The sequence below is a fragment of the Macaca thibetana genome, chromosome 1 (assembly GCF_024542745.1).
Source record: "Macaca thibetana thibetana isolate TM-01 chromosome 1, ASM2454274v1, whole genome shotgun sequence".
NCBI classification, from domain to species: domain Eukaryota; kingdom Metazoa; phylum Chordata; class Mammalia; order Primates; family Cercopithecidae; genus Macaca; species Macaca thibetana.
The window spans coordinates 119,829,316-119,855,893 of record NC_065578.1 but is presented as its reverse complement, the minus strand read 5'-3'; the positions used below and the strand labels follow the sequence as shown (position 1 = coordinate 119,855,893).

Below are 26,578 nucleotides of genomic sequence, written 5' to 3'. Positions count from 1 at the left end.
TATTAACAGGGTCCTAGTGAGGATCAGAAAAAAGATCATTTGTACATAATCGATTATTTAAAGGGTTTAATGGGCCAAGGCCTACAGGCATAAAATGAACTAGGATGAGTCTAATAAAAATAGAGTAGCAGGACCAAAGAAAAATGTAACTCAAGGTGGGTATTTTTGGGAGGCAAAAGATAAAAATGGTGAAGAGCAAGAAGCAGCGTTGGTATTTATGCCTGTGACTAATACAAACAGTACCAATGGTACCAAAGATCAAATGGTATTTCTATGGGTGAAATTCTTTGAGTCATTAGCTAAAATGATATTAACAAGAAATAATGTCAGCCATGTTGATCTAACTGTTTCCTTTTGAAAATGACCTTTGCCTGGATACTGAGTGAATGAAACACAGCTCTTTTAGCTCTTTCTGCCTTTCTTCTAACTACACATCTACTATCACTCACCATTTTGGGAAGATGTAATAAACAACCAAGAAGAGGCTCAGACCTAGGAAGATTCTGACTTGTAAGATAAACGCTCAGTAATTCTAGGTTTTTATATTTTCATAGTTGAAAAAGCTAGAACACATACATAAAGAAAGCAAGAGTTTTATTCCACTCATTTAATAGTTCATTTCAGCTTAACATGCAGGATTAAAGGAGGCAGTTGTGAGAGAGAAAGCACAGAGCTCATTTCTATTGTTCTTATTTTCAGTGTCTACAATGCAACAAACACTAATGACTGGCTGTGGAGTGGAATCGACTGAGTACGTAAAGGTGACTGACACTGTGCTGTGGTCTCATAATAGGCAAAGAAGTGTAATCACTAGAAGTGAAAGTTAGAGGCACATAGACAAGCATGGCCTTGTTTTAAGCAATTCATTTTTACTTTCAATTGTATCAAGAATCTATTAATTCTAAACCAATTTTGCTCTTATCAAATGAATGGTAGATGAAAAAGAAATGTCATATATTTAAGAAGGTAACAATATTAAACCTTCTGAAATGTGAAAAGGAATTAAAAAACCCCCAACAATATGAGGTACTATAGAATTAGATTACCTTCATCTTCAACTTTTCTTTACTATCACCATCGCTATTGAATCTTTATAACGAGGGTAGCTACAAGAAATTATCTATTTGTTATTAGCCCAGCGTCATTTAAAAGTTCCTAATATGGAAAAACATATACACTAGGCTGAGGTTTGGTGGTAGTGTACAAAGAAGCAGCTAAAAAATGTCTATTGTGGTTTAAATATCAGTCAACTATTTTCTGGTCTCTGCTGTTTCTAGTAGGAAGTCAGCCATTATTTTTTTTTTTTTTTTTAGTTAAACTTTTGAAATAATTGTAGATTCATAATGTGGTTTTGAGAAAAAACACAGAGATTCCATGTACCCTTTACCCAGATTTCCTCAACTGAAACATCTTGCAAAGCTCTAGTACAACCAGGATACTGACACTGATAGAGTCACAATACAGGACATTTCCATCACTACAAGGATCCTTCAGGCTGCACCTATACAGCTTATCTCCCTCCCACCTCCAATTCCTTAACTCCGGCAACCATGAATCTGTTCTCCATTTCTGCCATTTTGTCATTTCAAAAATGTATATATAACTAGAATCATACAGTATATATTATTTGGGGATTCTTTTTTCACTCAGCGTAATTTTCTAGAGATTTATCCAGGTTCTTGCGTGTATCAATAGCTTGTTCATTTTTCCTGCTAAGTAGTATTCCATGGCATGAATGTACCACAGTTTGTTTAACCATTCAACCAGTGAAGAATATCTCATTTGTTTCCAGTTTTGGAGCTACTATGAATAAAGCTGCTATAAACATTCAAGTACAGTTTTTTGTGTGAACATAAATCTTCATTTCTCTGGATGAATGCCCTGGAGTACAATTGTTAGGGTGTGGTAACTGCATGTTTAGCTTTTAAAGAAAGAACTAAAATGTGTTCCAGAGGGACTGTACCATTCTACATGGATGCCAGCAATGTGTGAGTGATCCAGTTGCTCTGCATTCTTATTAGTATTTGGTGTTGTCACTAATTTTTATTTTAGCCATTCTGACAGGTGTGTAGTGATATCTCAATGTGGTTTTAATGGCATATCCATAATGGCTAACAACACTGAATCCATAATGGCTAACAACGTTGAATACCTTTTCATGCGGTTATGTGCCATTTGTGTATCCTCTACAATAAAACGTTCATCATTTTTGCTTATTTTCTAACTGCACTGCTTTTTTTTTTTAATGTAAGCTTTGAATGTTTTTTATTCTAGATACTAGTGCTTTCTCAAATAAGTGGCTTGCAAATATTTTCTCCCAGTGGTAGCTTATCTTTTCATGCTCTTAACAGTCTTTTTTTTTTTTTGAGAAGGAGTCTTGCTCTGTTGCCCAGGCTAAAGTGCAGTGGCTCCATCTTGGCTCACTGCAACCTCCGCCTCCCGCGTTCAAGCCATTCTCTTGTCTCAGCCTCCCAAGTAGCTGGGATTGTAGGCGCCCGCCACCATGCCTGGTAAATTTTTTTATTTTTATAGAGATAGGGGTTTCATCATCTTGGCCAGGCTGGTCTCAAACTCCTGACCTTGTGATCCAGCCGCCCTGGCTTCCCAAAGTGCTGGGATTATAGGTGTCAGCCACCGCACCCGGCCTTAACCGTCTTTTACAGAGCAAAAGTGTTAAATTTTGATGGAGCCCAATTTATCAATTTTTCCTTTTATGGATTTTACTTTTGGTATCAAGTAAATAACTTTTTGCTTAGCCCTTGATTCCAAAGATTCTCTCCTGTTTTTTTTTTTTTTTCCCGAAAGTTTTATAGTTTTACATTTTAGTCTATTATCTGTTTTATTTTTTATTTATTTTTATTTTTGAGATGGCGTCTCGCTCTGTCACCCAGGCTGGAGGGCAATGGTAGATTTCGGCTCACTGCAACCTCCACCTCCAGGGTTCAAACAATTCTTGTGCCTCAGCCTCCCCAGTAGCTGGGATTACAGGCGCCCGCTACCACACCTGGCTAATTTTTTGTATTTTTAGTAGAGAGGGGGTTTCACCATGTTCGCCAGGCTAGTCTTGAACTCCTGACCTTAAGTGATCCGTCTGCCTTGGCCTCCCAAAGTGCTGGGATTACAAGCGTGAGCCACTGTGCCCTGTTTTAATTTTATATAAAGTGTAAGACTTAGATTTAGATTCATTTTTTTAACCTATGGATGCCTAACTGCTCTAGCACCATTTGGTGAAAGGCCATCTTTCTTCCACTGAACTGCTTTTGCATCTCTGTCAAAAATTAGCTGGGTGTATTTGTGTATTTCTTTCTTTTTTTTTTTTTTTTTTTTTTTTTCTCTGTTGCCCAGGCTGGAGGGCAGTGGAGCAATCTCAGCTCACTGCAACCTCCACCTCCTGGATTCAAGCAATTTTCCTGTGTCAACCTCCCAAGAAGCTGGGACCACAGGCGCATGCCACCATGTCCAGCTATATTTTGTATTTTTAGTAGAGATGGGGTTTCGCCATATTGGTCAGGCTGGTCTCAAACTCCTGACCTCAGGTGATCTACCTGCCTCAGCCTCCCAAAGTGTTGGGATTACAGGCGTGAGCCACTGTGCCTGGCCATGTGTATTTCTGGGTTCTCTTTTCTGTTCCACTGATCTATGTTTACCAGTACCACAGTCTTGATTATGGTAGCTATATAATATGTTTTAAGATCAGGTAGACAAATTCCTCTCATATTGTTTTAAAAATTGTATTAACTATTCTAGTTATTTTGCCTTTCTGTACAAATTTTAGAATAGTTTTGTGTATATCTACAAATAAATCTTGCTGGGATTTTGAAATGAATAACATTAAATTTGTATATCAATTTGGGGAGAATTAACATCATTACTATGTTGAGTCTCTCAATCTATTAACATGGTATGCCTATTTATTTGTATCTTCTTTTATTTTTTTCATTAGTTTTATAATTTTCAGCAAACGAGTCCTGTATACATGTTTTGTTAGACTTCTACCTAGGTATTTCATTTTGTGAGTGATTGTAAGTAGTGTATTTAAACATTTGATGTCCACATGTCCATTGCTAGCTTATAGAAAGACAACTGATTTAAAAAAATTTGATTTTCAAGATGGGGTCTTGTTATATTGCTCTCAGGCTGCATTCAAACTCCTGGGCTCAAACAATTCTCTCGCTTTAGCCTCTTGAGTAGCTGGTCAGGCGCATGCACCACTGCTCCTGACTACAATTGATTTTTGTATGTTTATTTTATATTCTACAATGTTGCTGAATAACCATTACTTTTGTTTTCCATTGCTGCTTTCAAGATTTTCTCTTTACTTTTATCTTTTAGCAGTTTCACTATATATACACGTAGGTGTAGTTTTCTTATGTTTTGGGCTGGTATTTCTTTAAATACTTTTTCTGCCCCTTTCCTTTTCTTCTAGAACTCCGACCACAAGAATGTTGGACTGCTTGATATTGTCTCCTACTGAGACTTTTGTTCATTTTTCTTCAATCTTTTTTTAAAAAAAATTTGTTTTTTCTTCTTTTTGAGACAGAGTCTCACTCTGTCACCTGGGGTGGGGTGCAGTAGTGAGATTGCAGCTCACTACAACTTCCGCCTCCCAGGTTCAAGCCATTCTCCTGCCTCTGCCTCCTGAGTAGCTGGGACTATAGGCTCCTACCACCACGCTCAGCTAATTTTTAAATTTTTGGTACAGACGGGGTTTCACCATGTTGGCCAGACCTCAAGTGATCCGCCTGCCTTGGCCTGCCAAAGTGCTGGGATTACAGGGCCATTTTTCTTCAATCTTTTATCTCTCTATTCTTCAGATTAAATAATTTCTATTAATCTATCTCATTTTTTATTTTATGTTTTGAGACAGAGTCTTGCTCTGTCGCCCAAGCTGGAGTGCAGTGGCTTGATCTTGGCTTACTACAACCTCTGCCTCCTGGGTTCAAGAGATTCTCCTGCCTCAGTTTCCCAAGTAGCTGTGACTACAGGCACGTGCCACCATGCCCAGCTAATTTTTGTATTTTTGGTAAAGACAGCATTTCACTATGTTGGCCAGGCTGGTCTCGAACTCCTAATCTCAGGTGATCCACCCACCTAGGCCTCCCAAAGTGCTGGGATTACAGGTATGAGCCACCATGCCCAGTCTGAATTTTTATTGATCTGATTCTTCTGTCATCTCAATTCTCCTGTTAAGCCCGCCTAGTAAAATTTTTATTTCAGTTACTATAGTTCTCAGTCTTTGGATTTCTATTTTGTTGTTTTTTAAAAGTTTCCATTTCTCTGTTGGGATTCTCTTTTCACTTGTATCACGCTTTCCTTCACTTTTTTGAATATATTTGTAATGGTTACTTTCAAGTCTTTGTTAAATCTATAATCTGGATCCACTTGGAGTTAGTGTCTATTGGCTGCTTTTTATCTTGAACATTGGTTATATAGTCTTGTTTCTTTACATGTCTAGCAAGTTTTAGTTGAAGGTAATATGTTGTAGTGACTTTGGAATCTGTTTTGTTTTTCTGAGAACTGTTAATTTTTTGGTACTAGTAAGCAGTTAATTTACTTAGACTCAAACTGTGAAATCTGTCATACCTGCAGCAGCTAATGTTTCTGCTCAGTTTCCTGGTTTCTAGCTTCTCCTTTTTTAGCCTATCTCCCTGACAGTCTCCACTGAGCTTGAGCTTGTGTAGGGTAGTGGTAGTCTGGACAGATTCTATAGTCGTATTTTAGGGCTTATCCTCTCTGTGGATCTTTTGCTTCTAGGGATCTCTCCTAAATTTTCAATTGCTTTGCCAGTCCTGAGTTCTACCCTCTGACACCTCAAGCCAGTAAGGCTTTTACTTTCTGTTATCCAAGCTGTGTGTTCAACCTGCACATAGCTCAGAAAATGCACTCAATCAAAGGCACAGTAACCTTGCAAATCACACTAAGAAGTTCAGTATATCAAGGGTAGACTCTCTTCCAGTTTCTGCCTATTTTCCCTCAGGCTCTTCGGTGTTTACTGTGGAAATACATTATTTAATGATGACACAGGGATTTGGGAAGGGTTTATACTGAGATTTTTGGATCTTAGTCCTTCTGCATTTCCCTCATTTCCAAAATTTCCCCTTTAAATTTTCAGTTACTCAGCTGATTTAAACTCTTATCAATCTGCACGCTTGAGTGGGTGCTGGGAGGGTGGGTGGTGGCTGAGGAGCACTTCCAGGCAAGAAAGCCATAAACTTGCAATAGTTACCTGATGCTCTTCTCAAATTTCTACCTGCCTCTGTTCATTTTCCAGTGACTTCAAATACTTGCTTTTAACATTTTTTCCAGTTTTTATGATTTTCTGTAGAAGGAATGGCTTAAATTCTTTCCACTGTCATTTCCGGAAGTTTCCTCTATTATCATTTGAGAGTGGGTGTGGCTGGTGCTGAAATTTCACTAGTGAATATGTTTCTTCCCCAATCCCTACAAAATTTCAAAGAGATCCTAGAAAAACTAATTCAAGGTAGAGGTTAACATTTTTTCCTCCACTGTTCCAAACGGGAAGACATATGCCTCTTTCCTTCTCCCACTTTAAACCATTAACTTTTTTGTACATAACAAATGTTACTTTTCTTGTATGTCATCTCACTATGGCCCTCTACTGTTAAGCTAAAAGATGGTTTTCTGGTCACTACTGTTCCCCAACTACGACTGTTTGCAAAAACAGTTTTTCTTTTTTAATAAAAAAATTTTTATTTTGTAAAACCACTTGCAAACAACAAAAATAGTTTTTCTATATTGTGGTAAATGGCAAGGGCACTGTATGAATCCTAAGGGCCCCAGTGTTGTCACATTAGCTGTCTATCTGCCCTGTAAGTTCCACTGGCTAAAGGACTGTGCTAATGGGGTCATGTTGGGAGGCTGATTCTTCTGTGAGCCACTCAAATTAATAAAACCTACTGTCGGACCACAAACCATTCCTGATCCTGACCAGACAATGCATTATAGGGGAAATGGGCTATAGTATGTACAGATCAGAGTCAATTCCTTAGCAGTATTAGTATGAAATGGCTTAAAAGTATACATCCACACTTGACATGGGTCACAACTTCACTTTTTTTTTTAGACAGAGTCTCGTTCTGTCCCCCAGGCTGCAGTGCAGTGGTGCAGTCTTGGCTCACTGCAACCTCTGCCTCCCAGTTTCAAGCAATTCTCCTGCCTCAGCCTCCCAGGTAGAAAAAATTCAGGGCAATAAGGCTGGGCGTGGTGACTCACGCCTGTAATCCCAGCACTTTGGGAGGATAAGGCGGGTGGATCACTTGAGGTCAAGAGTTTGAGATCAGTCTGGTCCAACATGGTGAAACCCCGTCTCTACTAAAAATGCAAAAATTAGCTGGGTATGGTGGCACGCCTATAATCCCAGCTACTCGGGAGGCTGAGGCAGGAGAACTGCTTGAACCTGGGAGGTGGAGGCTGCAGTGAGCTGAAATCACATCACTGCACTCCAGCCTGGGCAACAGAGAGAGACTCTGTCTTTAAAAAAAAAAAAAATTCAGGACAATAGACAATATTCCATTCTTCGAATACAAAAGTTACATACCAGTCCATGAGCACGGACTATCTTTCCATTATTTGTGTCTTCTACAATTTCTTCTATTAATGTTGTATAGTTTTCAGTGTCCAGGTCTTTCTTCCTCCTTGGTTAAATTTATTCCTAAGTATTTTTTCTTGTAGCTATTTTAAGTGGGATGGTTCATTTTTGGAATGTTCGTTGAACATCAGTATTGTTAAAATGTCCATAGTACCTAAAGCAATCTGTAGATTTAATGTAATCCCTCTCTATCAAAATTCCAATGTCACTTTTCATAGAAATAGAAAAAATAATCCTAAAATGCATATGGAACCAGAAAAAACCGAATTGCCAAGGCAATCATGAACAAAAGAACAAAGCTGGAGGCATCATACTACCTTATTTCAAATTACACTACAAAGCAATAGTAATTAAAACAGCATGATACGAGCATAAGCACAGACTCATTGACTAAGGGAACAGAATAGAGAACCCAGAAATAAACCCACACATGTATGGTCAATTGATTTTTGACAAGGGTGCCACATGTACACACTGGGAAAAGGATAGTCTTTTCACTAAACGGTGTTGGGAAAACTGAATATCCATCTGCAGAAGAATGAAATTGGACCCTTATCTCACTCAATATATAAAAATTAACTCAAAATGGACTAAACACTTAAGCCGGGAAACTGTAAAACTACTAGAAGAAAATAGGGGAAAAACTACACAAATTGCTCTGAACAATAACTTTTTAGATTTAATCCCCAAAGTGCAGGCAATTAAAGCAAAAATAGACAAACGGGATTACATCAAAATAAAAAGCTTCTGCGCAACAAAGAAAACAATTAGCAGAGTGAAGACACAACCTACGGACTGGAAGAAAATATCTGCAAGCCATATGTCTGATAAGGGGTTGGTATACAAAATACATAAGGACCTCAAACAACTCTATAGAAAGAAAACAAATAACCTGATTTTTAAATGGGCAAGGAACCGGAATAGACATTTCTCAAAAGAAGGCATACACATGACCAATAGATATATCAAATAATGTTTAACATACTAGCCATTAAGGAACTGCAAACTAAGACACAATGAGATATCACCTCGTACCTGTCAGAATGACTATTATCAAAGGGGCAAAAGATAAAGAATGCTGGTGTGGACACTGAGAAAAGGGAACCCTTATTACATTGTTAGTGGAAATGTAAATTAGCACAACCACTATGGAAAACATTGTGGAGGTTCCTACAAAAACTGAAAATGGAATTGCTGTATGATCCAGCAATCCCACTTCTGAGTATTTACCCAAAAGATATGAAATTAGTAAAATGTCAAAGAGATATATGTACACCCATGTTCACTGCAGTATTATTTACAATAGCCAAGTTATGGTATCAATCTATATGTCCATCAACAGAAAAATGGATAAAGAAAATATGGCATATATAGACAACAGAATAGTATTCAGTCTTAAGGAAGGAAATTCTTTAATTTGTTAGTGGAGAACACCATGCTAAGCAAAATGAGTTGGACACAGAAAGACAAATACTGCATGTTCTCACTTATATGTGGAATCGAAAACAATGAACTCAACAGAAGCAGAGGGTAGAATGATGGTTACCAGAGGCTGGATGGGTGGGAGGAATGGAGAGACAATGGCCAAAGGGTACAAAGCTTCAGTTAGACAGGAGGAATAAGGGTTTTTTTCTTTGCGACATACTGTACAGCATGATGAATATAATAAATAATAAAGTATTGTACATTTCAAAATCAGTAAGAGTAAATTTCAAATGTTTTCACCACAAAAAAATAAGCATGTGAACGGATATGTTAATTAGCTTGATTTAATTATTCCGCTTTGTATGCCACAAATATACACAACTATAATTTGTCAATTTACAATTTAAAAAATTTAAAAAATTCTAATTTATCTAAGAAGAATGATCTAAATTCAAGAAATGAGATTGAATTTGAGAATTTTCTTTCACACAAAACACAATCTTTTTAAAAAACCTTTTTATATTTTTAATTTTATTATTATTGTTAAATTTTAAAGGGATGGTGTCTCACTATGTTACCCAGGCTAATCTTGAACTTCTGGGCTCAAGTGATCCTCCGTCTTGGCCTCCCAAAGTGCTGGGATCACAGGTGTGAGCCACTGTGTCCGGCCAACACTAAATCTTTGATAGTACTTTACCTTATAATAAAAATGAATAAGATAAAATTCCCTGCCAGCACCAATTCATAGTCAAATTTTCTTGTTGAGAAATTGTAACAGAGTCCAGATGTTTTACAGTGTTGATATCTTACCTTTTCTTTTTGCTTATGATCATATCCATGGTTTGGAGCAGTCGCCTTTCCAGGGCTAGAATATCTGTGTCAGTCACGTTCCTACAAAAAGCACAAACTGCTAGCGAAATGTTTTGGGATCCCACTCTTGGGCATGATACTGTATCTGGAGAGATACACAGACTTTAACTTTGCCCACTACTTTTTTCTAGAAAATAGTAAAATAACCATAATAAACTAAAATGCTTTTGCTCTCATTTCTTACAGCTAATCCTCTGGCATCTCAGGGAAATGGAATTTACCCAGCTCTCTTACAGTTTTTCTTAGCTTTGATCCAGTGACATTTTTATATATATATATTTAAATATTTTTATTTTATTTTTTATTATGCTTTAAGTTCTGGGATACATGTGTAAAACGTGCAGGTTTGTTACATAGGTATACACGTGCCATGGTGGTTTGCTGCACCCATCAACTCGTCATTTATTTATGAAAGAGTCTTGCTCTGTCACCAAGGCTGGAGTGCAGTGGCGTGATCTCAGCTCAGTGACATTTAGGATGTATGTTTAAGCACACTTTTAACTTGGCATTGTCTTCTACTGTTCTATTAATACTTCTAGGAGGAACTAAACTGCTGAAGTTGGGGTTGGTTTATACTGCTGGTCACTAGAAATGTGCCTTTAAAAAGTGGGAGGGGAGTGTCAGATTGAAATTTGCCATTTAAAATATAAATGAATGTAGGACAAATAGCAAAGGCAAGCAGTACAAGTGATAAGACTTATTTAGAAAGATTTCCAGGTCAATGCCCATAGGGACAGAGAAAGAGAAAAATAAAAAGGCAGTGTCATAGATCTAATATATAATCTTAAAGATGGTGGCATAATATGACATATGTATTCAAGAAGTAATGGGGCAAAAAAGAAAGGATGCAAAGCGCTCTGTTACCTGAGGAAGTAAGACATGTAAGTGTATGGGCAGTTGACAGCACCAAATCCAGAAAGGAGGGCCATGAGAGTCACTCCAATCACACCAACCCGGCTGATGAGCTGTTCTATGGATAAGATCCCTGAAAACATCAAGGCACATTAATCCCAGGTAACACAGATAAAATGGCTCTCATCTGTACTGCAAAAGGAAACATTACTGAAAACATTAACCATTACACATAACTAACTCATACAAGCCAACTTTTAATTATTAATGTGTAGATGATAATAAAGAGTATAATATACTATAGTATATAGAGTATAATATATATAGTATATAAATATAGATAATAGAGTATAATAAATATACTAAAAGTTTACTGATTTTCCTCTTGTCCCATATCTTCAGAGTGATCTCTTTTATTGGGTGATAACAGTAAAATAATAACAACAATAATTACAAATAACAATCATTGACTGTTTACTTTTGGTAGCATGAATGCTAACAAAGCAAAGTACTTTTAGTAAAAGCATCGGCAAAAAAAACTAGACAAGTAAATCTGCTGGAAAAGTATAAATAGCAGGAAATACTTGGTGCTAGTTATCTTTGATATATATGTATTTCCCCTAAGGTGATACTCTTTTGCTTTTGTCTTATTCTTTTTTGCATCCAATAAACACAGAATTCATCTAATAAATGAGCTACACTTATAGATGAATAATTCAAAGGCAAACACATCATTGTTAGATTATAAATCGTATCCTAATTAATCAATTGTTTCACATCACTTGAGAATGCTGAAAATCAACTTACAGTGAAAATAAATACTGCTGGTTGATGTATTTGGGATAAATGAGAGAAAGCAATGCTGAAGAATAACTCAGTAAGTTTGGCGTTGCAGAAAAAGAATGGTTTTAGTTGGTTTTCACTTTTATTTCTAGGATAGAATTCACTTCAGCCATCCACTCCTATGGTCAAATGCCAGAGCTGTAATTCAGGAATTCTGTCAGCTTCAAAACCGAAAATTCCAATATTCTTTTCTGACTACTGGCCTCCCTTCCTAGTCTTCAAGTTCTCTTTCTCCTTTATTTTCACTACACTCGTTCTAGAGGTCAGTGCACTGCTTCTCCATTCTTCACCTAGCTTGGACTCCAGGCTTGCTGGCTTCAAATTCTCTCACCAGGAGCCTCAATCTCCTACAATCTTCCTTTTGAAGCACTAATCCTACAAATTCCCAATTCTGGATCGGTCTAACACTCTGCCTTCCCTGTGCCCATGTTTTGCTGCCTAAAATTGCTAGAATGCATATTGATTTTGGAGCCATTACAAATGTATGGTCTCCGGTCCTAAGAGAGCTCTCACACTACTGACTAATCCTTATCTTGCCCTTGGTCAGCCATCTCTCTCCATTGTCTTTGTCAGTTACTCTTTATTTTTCCTACCTTTGTCCTTCTCCTTTGCCAATGTCCTTATTATAAAAGACATAAGCTATTAGACATAAACTACCTTCACTCTACTACAAACTACCTTCACTCTACACTATGGTCATAAATTTTCTCCTGGTTGCCAAATTCAACATTTTCCAATTCTTGTTTTATTGGCTCTTTTATAACATTGAATATACATCTGCAATCATCCTCCCAGCTTGTCTCTTTCAGAACAAAGTAGCATCCAAAGTTGACTTCTCCACTTCTGCTTCTGATTTTCTCTGGGCCCTGGGAACTGTCTCATCCTTTTATGTGAGTTCTGGGATATTGCTGGTGATAATCTTGGTGCTATTTGTTTTTGGTTTTCTGTCATGGGGGTAAGTGAAGCCAGCTTGCTCCTACGCCACCATCTTGGAACTAGAAGTCACCATACTTTTGATTGTATTCAATCCCTTCCACCTCTTTCAGAGTCTTGTTCCATCATCTATCTCCTCTCTCTTGTATATTCAATATTTCCTTCTTTGCTAGTTCTTTCTCTTTAGTTTCAAGTCTCTTTTCTAAGAGAAATTCTGTTCTTGGCTTTGAGTTTACCTCTAGTTACCAATCCCCATCTATTTCTTCCTTAATAGCCAGGCTTTTTAAGAGAAGTTTATAGTTATTGTCACCTTTTCTTCACCTCCAGTTCATTCCTTAACTGACTGCAATCCAGCTTTCTTCCCATTCTTCTACATTGAATGAAATCACTTTCACTAATAATTGTAATGGCAATATAATAGGTAATATGCATCAAGCACATGCTATGACTAGGCACTGTTCTAAGCACTTCACATGTTCTAATTCATTTAACCCTCATAACAATCCTACGAGGTAGATATTATTGAAAACCTAATTTTACAGATGAAGAAATGGAGGCACAAAGAGGTTAAGTAACTTAGTCAAGGCCACACAGATAAAAGGGGCAGAGTCAGGTTTCAAGTGCAGTCTAGCTCCAGAGTCTGGGCTTTAACCACGACAACACTTTGGTAATAAGTTTTCTCCTGGTTGCAAAATTCAACATTTTCCAATCCTTGTTTTATTGGCTCTTTTATGACACTGAATCATTTTTGTTTAAAATTATTTTATCTTCTTGGCTTCCACAACATCATTTCTCAAGGATTACCCTTTCACTGTTCTAACTGCTTTTTCTCAGTCACTTCTTGCTCTGTATGGACCAGAATTCTCTCTTTCATTTCAGTATACACGTTTTTTGGTTGGGTGATCTCACCAACTTCCCCAGCTTCACCTAATGGCATTTAGTTGATGATTTCTAGTTGTTTAGATTCCTGGAGTCATCTCTATGAGGACTGATACATGTATACTTTTTCCCTAAGCTCCTGATTTGTACATCCAATTGCTTATTTAACATCACCTGGATATGCATGGGTAACTCAAATTCAGCATATACCAAACTAAAATTATCTTTCCCCTCAACTTGTTTCTTCTTCTGCATTATCTTAGAAAATGACACAATCACCATAATAATAAAATCTATACACTATACGATTACTCTCCATTCTATCTCTCACCTTTCCTTGAATATACCAAGGTCTTTCTGCCTCAGGGCTTTATGTGATGTCTCTTGTGCATTCTTGGTGGGTCTTCCTTTGGTCTTGTCCTTTAAATCTCAGCTTAAATATCACTGTCTCAGAAAGGGTGGATCTAACTACTTATACTACATTATCTGCATTTTTCTCTACCATAGCAACCTGTTTGCTCCTTGATGACAATGATCATTTATTTATATATTTACCTCTTTACTGTCTAGTTTCACCCACAAGACTGTAAATTTCAGGGGGGCAGAAACCAAGTTTGTTTTGTTTGTGGTTTATTTCCAATGCTTAATTTATATAAAGTAGATGCTCAATAAATATTTGTGTAATGCTAAATGAACGAAGAAATCCTCACCTAAATTCTGTTGATTCTACTTGCTATATACCTCTTGAATTTGCAACCCCTTTACAAGAAGACATCATGTCTTATTGATCTTTGTTTTCCTTACTGCCTGGCACATAGAAGGTGTTCAACAAATGTTTGTTGACTATAACATCACTCAATAACATAAAAAAAATCCAAGGGATTAATATGGGTTATTAAATAAGAAAAAATGAACAAATTCCCCACTTTACCTTTATTCCTTTTAACATGATGTCTTTGTCCTTTTATTACATCTTTTTATGATTTAAAGTACTTTGTAGATACTATTTACTTAAATCTCAGCATTTCTATGAAGTAGGAGTCAGTCATCATTATCCCCATTTACCAGTTAATACATGGAAAGTCAGATGAATAAGGAGACTAGCAGAAGACCATTTCACCTTTGCCACCTGCTCACACAGATTCCTTACAGTCTTTTGTAATCTCTCTGACTCTTTCCCACTAAAGACATTCCAAGGTTCAGGCACCACACAAGAAGTACTTTTATGGATTTTTTTTTTGAGTCTCGTTCTGTTGCCCAGGCTGCAGGGCAGTGGCATGATCTCAGCTCACTGCAACCTCAGCCTCCTGGGTTCAAGCAATTCTTGTGTCTCCAGCCTCCGGGGAGTAGCTGGGATTACAGGCATGCGTCACCATGCCTGGCTAATTTTTGTATTTTTAGTAGGGACGGGGTTTTGCCATGTTGGCCAGGCTGGTCTCTAACTCCTGGCCTCAAGTGATCTCCCTGCCTTGGCCTCCCAAAGTGCTGGGATTATAGGGGTGAGCCAACCTGCCCAGCCCATTTTTTGGGTGGTCTCCACAGCAATAAACAACTACAGTGGTTGTTGGGACAGTCCTGGGAAAGCTCTAGGAAGGTAGTGTAAGGCTGGTTGCTTCTTGGCTACCATCTAAACTTTTCTTCCTCCTTACTTATCTTAGAGGGTTAAGTAAATTAAGATACCTGAATATTCAGTCATAAAACTGTAATGCCTATTGGAGTACGATGGAAAGAAGAAAGCTGAAACTGTCTCCCTAGCTTTCTCTCTCAGTGTCCTTTTCAGGGTCATCCCACAGAATTTAGAAAAAGGGGTGGATTAAAGGACAATGGATACAATGGCCTTCATCTTCCCTTTGGTGTGTCCTGGCTGCACTGGTCATGTGAGCTGAATGCACACAGGAGAAAGCTGGAGAAAGGTGTCAGAGTCAGGTCTTTGTATTGCATGTGAGCCTGTGTTTGCCTTGTCAGCAGCCCTGGGGCCCTTTTGTAACTCTTCTCTCTGACTTCTACCATCACAGATAAATGTATCTGTCTGTGGGTTTCTTTGAAACAGGTTTATATGAGAACTATACTACCAGGACTCTTTAGTGCAAGTCTTTCCTTTCGCTGACCATTGACATAGGCATGCTGATCACATTAGCGTTTCCTAAATTCCTATCCAGAGTGTTAAAGTAGTAAACTCATTTACCACATTGGAGAGACTCAATTTTCTTCCATTCACTGATTCAAAGAACATGTATTAAAACACTCGTTATGTGTTAAGTTCCACACTAGGCACTAGGGATACAAAGACAAATAACATGTAGTTTTCTGATCTCAGGGAGCCCACAGGTTGATGAGGAAGTTGGAAAAGGAAACATGAAATTGTAAGTTTTATAGATGATATAGATACCTTGAGTTGGGAGCAATTAATATCTCCTAATGCTGGCCAGGAAAATCTTCCTAAAGGAATTGACAAGAGTTGAATCTAGAAAGGATAAATAGGCATTTTCTAGGTAGACAGGGTTGGTGAAGGATTGTCCAGGCTGATAGAACAGCTCTAGAAACTTGAGGCTGGGTGTAGTGGCTCACACTTGTGAGCATTTTGGGAGGCCACGGTGGGTCAATCCCCTGAGCTCAGGAGTTCAAGACCATCCTGAGCAACGTGGAGAAACCCCATCTCTACGAAAAAACACAAAACTTAGCCGGGTGTGGTGGCATTCACCCGTAGTCCCCGTTACTCAGGAGGCTGAGGTGGGAGGATCACTTGAGCCTGGGAGACAGAGGTTGCAGTGAGCCAAGATCACACCACTGCACTCGGGCCTGAATAAGAGTGAGACCTGTCTCAAAAAGAATATAAATAAATAAACTTGAAATAACTTCATAGGACTGGAGAATGCAACATGTATAGAGAGCAGTAGCCAGGCCATGAAAGGTCTCATACGCCACCTAAGAGTTTGAATGTTTTTGGTAGGCTGGTGTTATGTTAAGTTTTCTGGCCTTTAACATTATTTGAAATCTTGAAACAGTTATTCTTATTTTAAAAATACACAACTATTTATTTGGTACTGCATATGCTTTTCAAAACTGCCTATCTCCTCTGACCTTACTGCAGGAGTCTCATAACCTCTCTCTCCCGAAATTCCTGCTATAGGCAATGAGTATAGATAGAAGGGTGTGTGGGAGGTACGGCAGATTCTATAATGGACACTGGCTCATTCAACATTAATTCCAATATCCTTTTCTAGCATTTGTTTTGGTACTACAGAGTTTAGAAAGCCAAATGCTCCTTCTCAGACTTCCTTGAGGCTAAGGTTCTAAATGTTACCTAGGTTTCACCAAAAAACCAGGCCCATGTGAGGCCTCAGACGCAGAAATGAACAATGTAGGGGTGGTGATAGCACTTAGGAGCTCAAACAGCTGGGACTGAGGTCCCTGATGTCATAGACCCTGAGTAGCATGTGATGACTTCAGAGAGGTTTTCTAGTTTAGTATTGTGGCATAGTTGGGTATTTCTCTTCATCATACAGCAGTTAAGCTTTGCATTCCTGCTTTCCTAGAAAGTCTATAAATTGCCTGACACTGTATAATTAATCACTTTCTGCTTTAAATTAGTTACAGTAGATTCTGTTTTCTGCAATAAGAACCCTGATAATATGGCAGGATGGTGAATGAACAGGTATAAATATATTTTTGAAAAGGTTCTAGCATGAAAGCTGCAATATATTTATTACAGATGGGCTCTCTAATCTTTTTAAGATAGACTCATACATACTTCTGAAATAGTTCTGGAAGGACTTATTAGCTGAGGTACTTTTGTTCATTGATTTTAACTTAAAAATTAGGGCTCTGCCAAATCTCGTTTTAAAATAAACTTTTTTTGTTAGAGGGGAGACACCGATTCTTGGAAAGCTTTTCTTTACCTACGAATTGTGGGCGTTTTATGTCACCTTTCCCCACATACGTATGCTTCCCTAATGTATCTTTATCATCCCTTAAACAGTGGCCATTTACCTTTTGGGTCACAGACCCCTTTGGAAATCTGATAAAAGTACATTGATACCTTACCTCCAAATACACATACAAATATATTCCTGTAGTTCTATATACAATATGAGTTAGACACCGTTCTCTTTCCTTATACCCTTTAAGTAAGTATATTCAGTAAAGGAAGGTCAAAAATTCCTACTTTAGAATGATAGAAGTGAGTTCCAAAACCAGCATTAGTTATCTCTTAGAAGGAGAAAATGTAATTCAAAATCAGACATTTTTCAGAGAAATAGCTTGCTATCCTCCTCAAAATCAGAAATTTTTTTTCCCAATCCCAAGAACCTATGAATTAATGAATTATTTCCCCAAATAAATTTTTCCCCAAGAAATTTAATTAAATGTTTTTGAAATCAGAAAATTAAACAAAGCTTCTCCCTCCCTTCTTCTGCCCTCCCATATATACTCACCATGTTTTGGGCTGAGAATGGGAAAGGGATCTCCTAGTTTCCAGAAGAAATACATAAAAGTCAGCCATAAGAGACAGGAAAAAAGCAGTCGTTGTTTATGCACTGAGACAGAGGAGACAAAACTGTTAGGAAAAACAGATATAGGTTAAAGAGCTTGCTCTATTTAAAAATATAAGATAATGCTAATTAATATTTGGTTGCTAATTCACTTGGCAAATGAGTGATGAACAGTATAATTTTTAGTGAAAGCATCCTTACCATCGTAAGAGAAATTTAGCTGAATTTAACATGTGGGATGAATTAAATGAAACATTATTAATAGGTAGAAAAATAAAGCTGTGGCAGAACAAATAACCTAATCATTCACTTAATATTTACTTTGTGCCAATTCATTCAATATTTATTTTATATTTATTTTTAAGATGTTGTGTGTGAGGTGTCCTCAAATAGCGGTAGCTACTGAAAGTTAATGTAGAAATGAAGCTATTCACAATCTAAGTCCCCTCAAATACTCATCTCAATCTGTGTGCTGACTGAGAGGGCAAAATACTTACATAGTCGGATGTTGCTCACAATAAAATAGCCAATGTAAAAAGGCACCATGAAAACCAGGATCAGCAGAATTACACACAGGTTCATTTTCCAGTGAAAATAACGTGAGCTGAAATAAATGTCAAAGACTGTCACTAGGAGGGAGAGAGGACAGCAAATTTCTTTCTCTTTAGTCTTCCAAAGGGTCTTTTGCTCTTTGGACTCAATATTGAATATATCCTATCTAATCAGCCTAATCTTAAAATCTACTCATTTGTAGAGATTAAAAAACACAAATTTCTGAAAGGTATATATGACCATCTTAACCTCTGAAGAATTTCATATATTAAAATAAGAATGTTTATGTTTTTGATATATTCATGGGCAACATATACCACTAACATGTATCAACATAAGACATTGCTGGTAGAATGACTATTGTTTTATTCTCCCCTAGGAATCTTATTCCAATGTAAGAATTAAAGGAAAATAAATGTTAACAGTAATAAATGCTATAAAGGCTCAAAAATATTTCTTTTGTACTCTTGATATAAACACCTGATTTGCATGAATTACTTTTATTAATTTATAAGATGTATTTTGTTAAAACTTTTTGTTAGCACTTTTTATAACAGTTTTAATGAGATATAATTTACCCATTTAAAGTGTACAATTCAATGGTTTTCATATACTCAGAGCTGTGCAAACATCACCTCAATCAATTTTAGAACATTTTCATTAGGCCATAAAGAAATCCTGTACCCATTAGCAGTCACTCCTTTTCTCCCTAACCTCCTCAGCTCTAGGAAACCACCAATATACTTTCTGTTTCTAGGAAACCACCAATACATAATCTTTTATGACTGGCTTCTTTTACTTACCATAATGTTTGCAAGTATCTATCATTAATTGATATGTTGTAGTATCTATCAATAATTCCTTTTATGGCTGAACAATATTCATCCCATTATATGGATATATTATATTTTGTTTCTGGATTTATTAATTGAAGACATTGGGTTTTTGGCTATTATAAATAGAGATGCTATGAATGTGTGTGTATACATTTTGGTGTGGACTATGTTTTCATTTCTCTTTAGGTAAAAATGGAGTGGAATTGTTGGGTCATATGATAAATCTATATTTAATCTTTTGAGGTACTCCCACTGTTTCCCAATGTGGCTGCATCATTTTACATTTTCCTCAGGAGCGTATGAGAGTTCCAATTTCTCCTCAGCCTCGCCAACACTTGTTATTGTCTTTTTTTTTTTTTTTTTTTGTTATAGCCATTTTAGTGTGTGTGAAGTGGTATCTCACTGTGGTTTTGATTTGCATTTCCTTGATGGTTAATGGTACTGGGCATCTATTTATATGTGCTTACTGGCCATTTCTATATCATCTTTGGAGAAATGCCTATTCAGATCCTTTATTCATTTTTAAATTGTATTATATTATTAAACTGTAAGAATTCTTTGTGTATTTTAGATACAAGTTCCAGTCCATTATCAGACAGGCAATTTATAAAAATGTTTTCTTGTTCTTGGAATGTTTGTTCACTTTCTTGATGGTGTCTTTTGTATTTACTGATTTTACATTTACTTAGGCCTTGTTTCAAAAAAGGCATAAGTGGTTAAATGGCTTACAAAATAAATAAAATACAGGATGATGAAATGAACTATAAGGAAATATGAACAACAATGGTAACAGATAGGTAAAATATTGGGGTGGCTATTATAAAATAGAATTCTAGAAAGTTGCTATGGGTAGGTCATAAATTTAGCTTTAAGTTTTCTAATGGTCAATGTGAAATAAAAAATTTGATCAGTTAGATAAAATCATTGTGTCTGCAAGAAAATAACAAATTAATTTCTCAAAAGAAGCATAATTATCATTTATTGTTACTGAATTATTACCAAGATTACAATGAAATTTCTTCAAAGATTTCATAAAGAAGAAAATGCAAAGGCAATTAACAGTGTCTTCAGGCCGGGCGCGGTGGCTCAAGCCTGTAATCCTAGCACTTTGGGAGGCCGAGACGGGCGGATCACGAGGTCAGGAGATGGAGACCATCCTGGCTGACACTGTGAAACCCCGTCTCTACTAAAAACTACAAAAAACTAGCCGGGCGAGGTGGCAGGCGCCTGTAGTCCCAGCTACTCGGGAGGCTGAGGCAGGAGAATGGCATGAACCTGGGAGGCAGAGCTTGCAGTGAGCTGAGATCCGGCCACTGCACTCCAGCCTGGGTGGCAGAGCGAGACTCCGTCTCAAAAAAAAAAAAAAAAAAAAAAAACAAAAAAAAAACAAAAAAAAACAGTGTCTTCAACAACATCCTTTCAAGAGAAATATCAGTTTCAGAGGGCTGTTTCTAACTGTTCCTTCCTTAGTACAGATGGCAGGCATCACAAAACAAAGAGCCATTCAGTAAAAGCTACCCTATAGGGAATGAATACCATTTAGACTAGATACGTTGACAGCTTTTCGCTCCTCTAGGTTAACCTACTTTAGAGCATTTAGAGAAGGAAACAAGCTGGGCATCCTCCAGGCAATTCTACATAGTATTTCAGCTGAGCTTCTGAAAGATTCTGGGAGGCAGTGGGTTTGAAATAACAAGTGCAACTTTAATTGGCAGTACGGACTGCCTATTAAAAGTGAAGCACATGTTTTAACTATTTAAATATAGATTAAATCTATATTTAATCTTTTGAGCTGAGAGTAAAGTGATATTCTCTTGAAAAAATTAAGGATCCCAACAAGATGACACATTTGGATAGGAAGTCATACAATCTCTGCTCAAAGGCGAGTCAAAGGAATATTCTGGCCAAGATTTTCTTTTCAAAACGATTCTGAGTCCAGTCAATGGACAGTTATACTACATCATCAAGGTTCACATTTGTGTTCCATAATTGGGTGAAACACTAGCATGAAAAAACAGGTATAACTGAAGACATGTCTCAGACTGAACAAACCCAATCCTCTATATAACACACAAAGAAGAACCAGATTTCAGCAATGCTACTTCTTATTCTCTTTAACTAACTAAGAAATTTAAGAAATATACACCACAGTATGACTGATGTTTCTTACTATATGGGTTATTAACTATAAGTTAAAAGTTGGGGGACATCATCTACCAAAAACAAAACTATAGCTTTAGAATAACTGAATCCTCTGTATCTATATTTAGATGAGTAGTTGGCAAACTATGGCCTGGTAGCCACCTGCTTTTACAAATTAAGTTTTATTACAGCATGGTCATGCTCGTTTGTTTATATATTGCCTATGACTACTTTTGCTCTACAACAGCAGGGCTGAGTAGTTGCAATAGAAACCTTCTGGTCCACAGAAGCCTAAAATATTTACTATCTGTCCCTTTACAGAAGAAAGTCTGCCAACCCCTGCTTAAATAGCAGTGAAAGATGCAGGTTGTGATAATAAAATTTAATAACCATTATGTAAAATAATACTTGTCTATTCTGTATAGTCATAGGATCTATATCTAGCTCATCCAAAAAAAGGTTTGGATTATTAAAGTTTAAAAGTAGGAGAATCAGAACATACTTCTATTTTACCATAATACATGTTATTCATTGTTCTATCAAGAGACCATTATTATCAACTCTTGATTCTCTCTGTCTCACTCTTTTTTTTTTAAGAGATGGGGTCTCACTGTCTTATCCAGTGATCACAGCTCACTGCACATTCTCAAACTCCTGGGCTCAAGGGATCCTCCTGCTTCAGCATCTAGTGTAGCTGGGACTATAGGTGTGTACTACTACCCTCTGCTAATTTTTAAAAATTTTTTTGTAGAGACAGGGTCTCACTTTGTTGCCCAGGCTGGCCTTGAACCTCTGCACTTAAGCGATCCTCCTGCCTCAGCCTCCCAAAGTGCTGGGATTATAGGCGTAAGCCACTGTGTCTAGCCCCTCTCTCTTTTTTTAACCTTTCAATGTTTTGTGATTAACCATTTGTACAGTAAGTTTTTCTTTTTAATTCAAATTTTGTTTTCAACTCTGATTATCAAAGGATTTGAGAGTACAGTCTCTCTACAAGTCTCAAGTGTCAGGGGTCTATAATGAACTTACCTTGGTGCTGAGTCCTAACTTTAGAGTGAAAGACTACTTTACTCTTAAAGGTTTTTCCAGGTAGTGATAAAAAAGTACAACAAAGCCTGCATAGCATAGTTGAACCCTACACATAAATGCCGCTAAAAAAATTCTCAAGCTTGCAGATTAACAAGCAAGAAATATTTCGGATAGACTGTCTAATAAACTAACAGGTCTATTATTCGGAAGGGAGTAAAGAGTTACTTTTAAAAAGTGTTTTAAGAAACACTTTAAATTCAACCAAACTTGACCATGACTGTAAAATCAATAAAAGTAACTAAGTTAAGTAAGAACTGGAGCTCAGTCTTCAGAGAGATCATTAAGTATCTCTGAGGAATTCTAACCTTTTCAGGTAGAGATTTTCAATCAGCAGAACAATGTGAAGGGCTGTTACTGGGATTCAGTCAGCGAGCAGTCCCGGAAAAATAAAGCTTCTAGGAGTGAAGCCTAGTCTGCGGCTTCACAGCCTCACTCCAATGAGTTTTTCAGAGTTAATGGTCAGATCTTTTCTTTCCTGGTTTCTCATAATCTTTGTCAAACCAGCTACTAGGTGGCTGTGACCCATATCTGCTATGATCATTGTAGTTACTGAGACTAAATTATTAACACAGTGTTTCTTTTTTATCTCAGTTATGAGATCCAGATAGCTTTTCCACCGTAAAGAATGTAGCACAGAACTCTTCAAGAGGAGTTATTCAGTACTCTTACTCACCTGCTATTCAATACTCCTAAGATTTCAAAGATGATGAGCTCAAACATGGTGCAAGAAAATGCAAATGTCACAGAGAAGATCACCTGTACAACATACTGACGTATCTGTTAAAAGCCAAATAGAGACTAGAAGTTATTTCCGTGTTTAAAAACTGAACTGATAACCTCCTTCTGGTTACAAGTCAGAAAACTTATTTTGAGGAAATTCTGAAGTCACTGGAAGTAGGGCCACAATAGCAACTTGCCTGGAGCTAAAGAAAAAGACCAAAGTAGGTGGCACTTCTGAATCTTGAGTCACTATTACCAGCATCCTCTTGTGGATGACGAATTTTGAGGACAAGAAGATGAAGTGACAAGGTCATAGGTAGCACTTAGAATTCCTGATGCACACTGACAAAAAACTGACAGATTCATATATAATGGTTAATGTTTAAAGGGGTTCTTCAACACTCTGCAGATCCTGGATCAGTTCTGGAACCTCCCCTGGGAGGCCTTAAAGTATTGGGCAGAAGAAAATCTCCAGAATTCCAGGCTCTTTCAGACAGTAAACTCCCCGAGAAAGTTTAATGGAGAACATCCTAGAAATGACCCAATGTAGACTATAACCCCTGATCTTATTACTAATTAGAACTAACTAGGAAATGTCCAGTCTAGGATGGTGATCTTCTGAATCCAAAGCTTAAGATAAAAATACCAGCTTTGTGTTGCGGGAAGTCAGGGACCCCGAATGGAGGGACCGGCTGAAGCTGTGGCAGAACATAAATTGTGAAGATTTCAAGGGCATTTATTAGTTCCCCAAATTAGGACTTTTATAATTTCTTACACCTGTCTTTACTGCAATCTCCGAATACAAATTGTGAAGATTTCATGGACATTTATTAGTTCTCCAAATTAATACTTTTATAATTTCTTACGCCTGTCTTAATCTCTTAATTCCGTCATCTTTGTAAGCTGAGGATGTATGTCACCTCAGGACCCTGTGATGATTGCGTTAACTGTACAAATTGTTTGTAAAGCATGTGTGTTTGAACAATATGAAATTAGTGCACCCTGAAAAAGAACAGAACAGCGATTTTCAGGGAACAAGGAAAGATAACCATAAGGTCTGACTGCCTGCGGGGTCGGGCAGAATACAGCCATATTTTTCTTCTTGCAGAAAGCAGGTAGGAGAAATATCGCTGAATTCTTTTCCCATCAAGGAATAACCTTGAGGAAGGAATGCACACCTAGGGGGAGGTTTATGAAGGGCCGCTCTAGGAAGTCTGTCTTATGCGGTTGAGATAAGACTGAAATACGCCTTGGTCTCCTGCAATGCCCTCAGGCTTACTAGGATTGGGAAATTCCAGCCTGGAAAATTCTAGTCAGACCAGTTGTCAGGTCTGGAACCTTGTTTCCTGTTAAGATGTTTATCAAGACAATGAGTGCACAGCAGGACACAGATCCTCATCAGTAATTCTAATTTTTGCCTCTGCCTTGTGATCTTTTATTGCATCTGAAGCACTGACCTCTGTGACCCACTTCCTATTCATACACCCCCTCCGCTTTTGAAATCCCTAATAAAAACTTGCTGGTTTTGTGGCTCAGGGTCGCTGTCACAGTCCTACCAATATGTGATGGCACCCCCAGAGGCCTAGCTATAAAATTTTTCTCTTGTACTCTTTATTTCTGAGACCGGTCGACACTTAGGGAAAACAGAAAGAACCTATGTTGAAATATTGGGGGCTGGTTCCCCTGATAGCCTTGGGATTTTGGTATTAACTTAGAATATAAGACTGGCAATTCAGGCCAGATAGACAAATGAAAGGGAACATTTGTGAGACATTATGAATTAAATTCTCTCCTGCAGAATAACTATTTGCTATTGGTGCATATCCTGATACGACTAAGGCATAACATTCCTTTCTCCTAACTTCTGGGCTACATTTGGCTTGCCTTTTTTCCCCCCTTTTAAATCAATTAAGCCTAATTATATTCTCCAATCTAATAGTTATATAGTACTTATTTGGTAACAGCTTCCTATCTTGGAAATGAACATAATGTTTCTTTAATGGAGACATTTTTCTTGTCAATCTAAATTCATATAGTGTAAGTATGACAAAATTATTTCTTCTCACCTCATAGTCTTTAAACAATTGGCGCATGAAGAAAAGCCACCCAAATCCAAAAAATAGTATCTGGAAGGGAAAGAAGATAGAATGTCAATATATATTTTTTCTGAGAAATGTTTTATAGAAACATTTCTATAAAACAGGTCTGCTAACTAGACGGTTAACTTATTTCAGGGATTAAAGATAAGATCCACTCTTATAAGACCTACTTATTAAAGCTCATGACATTGGAAATAAATGTTTAAATGTTCTTGGATGTTTGAAGTTATACATGTTACAGAGTATGCTTCAAGACAAAAATGGAAGTACATATTTTCCCATAATCTTATGATAATAATTACATGAGTCAGAGAAGTTCGCAAATAGAAAAGGAATCAGCGGCCAGGTGTGGTGGCTCACACTTGTAATCCCAGCACTTTGGGAGGACAAGGTGGGCAGATCACCTGAGGCCAGGAGTTTAAGACCAGTCTGGCCAACATGGCGAAGCCCCATCTCTACTGAAAACACAAAAATTAGCTGAGTGTGGACACCTGTAATCCCAGCTGCTCCCGGAGGCTGAGGCATGAGAATAGCTTGAATCTGGGAGGCGGAGGTTGCAGAGAGCCAATATCACGCCACTGCATTACAGCCTGGGTGATAGAGTGAGATTCGGTCTCAAAAAAAAAAAAAGAAAAGGAGTCAGAGTGAGATTTGCTTCTTACGGATGATCCCTGACTGCAAGTATTTAAAAAAAAATACCAGCCTGGCCAACATGGTGAAAACCCGTTTCTACAAAAAAACACACACCCATAAAAATGAGCTGGGGGTGGTGGGGTCTGCCTGTAGTCTCAGCCACCTGGGAGGCAAAGGTGGGAAGATCACCTGAGCCTAGGAAGTTGAGGCTGCAGTGAGCCATGACTGCACCACTGTGCTCCAGCCTGCGCAACAGAGTGAGACCCTGTCTCAAAAAATAAATAAAAATAAATCAATTTAAAAAATAAAAACTTCACGGGAAAGGAGTTGAGACCAAAAGCAGACGAGCAGTAGAAAGCCTAATGTGTTTTATATCTGTTTCCTTCAGAGAGTTTTCTTAGCTTCTCCGCCATCCTGCCTAATCTACATAAAGTGGTTTTCATCTCAGTGTAAAGCTGAGAGATTGCAGGATCCCTCTTTTGTCAGTTTTGTTTCAAACTGGCAGAGACCATAGCCACATGACAGCTGACAAAGCTGGTCTGTAGTAAATAGAACTTTCTATACATAGACACACACTGACACGACTAATCTTTTCTTCTTAAACTGGCT

At 37.5% G+C, this 26,578-nt stretch overlaps 1 protein-coding gene and 1 pseudogene across 3 annotated transcripts in view; one reads left to right on the top strand and one right to left on the bottom strand.

The window, feature by feature from the left end:
- The window catches only part of LOC126931509 (neuroblastoma breakpoint family member 3-like), an 833,099-nt pseudogene that overhangs the window by 653,943 nt on the left and 152,578 nt on the right, over nucleotides 1–26,578 (top strand). The window lies entirely within an intron of this gene.
- Nucleotides 1–26,578, bottom strand: part of GPR89A (G protein-coupled receptor 89A) — a 55,510-nt gene that overhangs the window by 21,426 nt on the left and 7,506 nt on the right. The window contains exons 2-7 of one of the 2 annotated variants that reach the window (XM_050750545.1): nucleotides 25,304–25,363; nucleotides 23,191–23,294; nucleotides 18,399–18,505; nucleotides 17,845–17,946; nucleotides 10,769–10,889; nucleotides 9,845–9,925 (exon numbers count right to left, since the gene is read on the bottom strand). In XM_050750545.1, the coding sequence (XP_050606502.1) occupies nucleotides 9,845–9,925; nucleotides 10,769–10,889; nucleotides 17,845–17,946; nucleotides 18,399–18,505; nucleotides 23,191–23,294; nucleotides 25,304–25,363 (575 nt within the window). Of the gene's footprint in view, nucleotides 1–9,844; nucleotides 9,926–10,768; nucleotides 10,890–17,844; nucleotides 17,967–18,398; nucleotides 18,506–23,190; nucleotides 23,295–25,303; nucleotides 25,364–26,578 lie in introns of those variants that run through there. The other variant, XM_050750554.1, reaches the window with a different exon arrangement.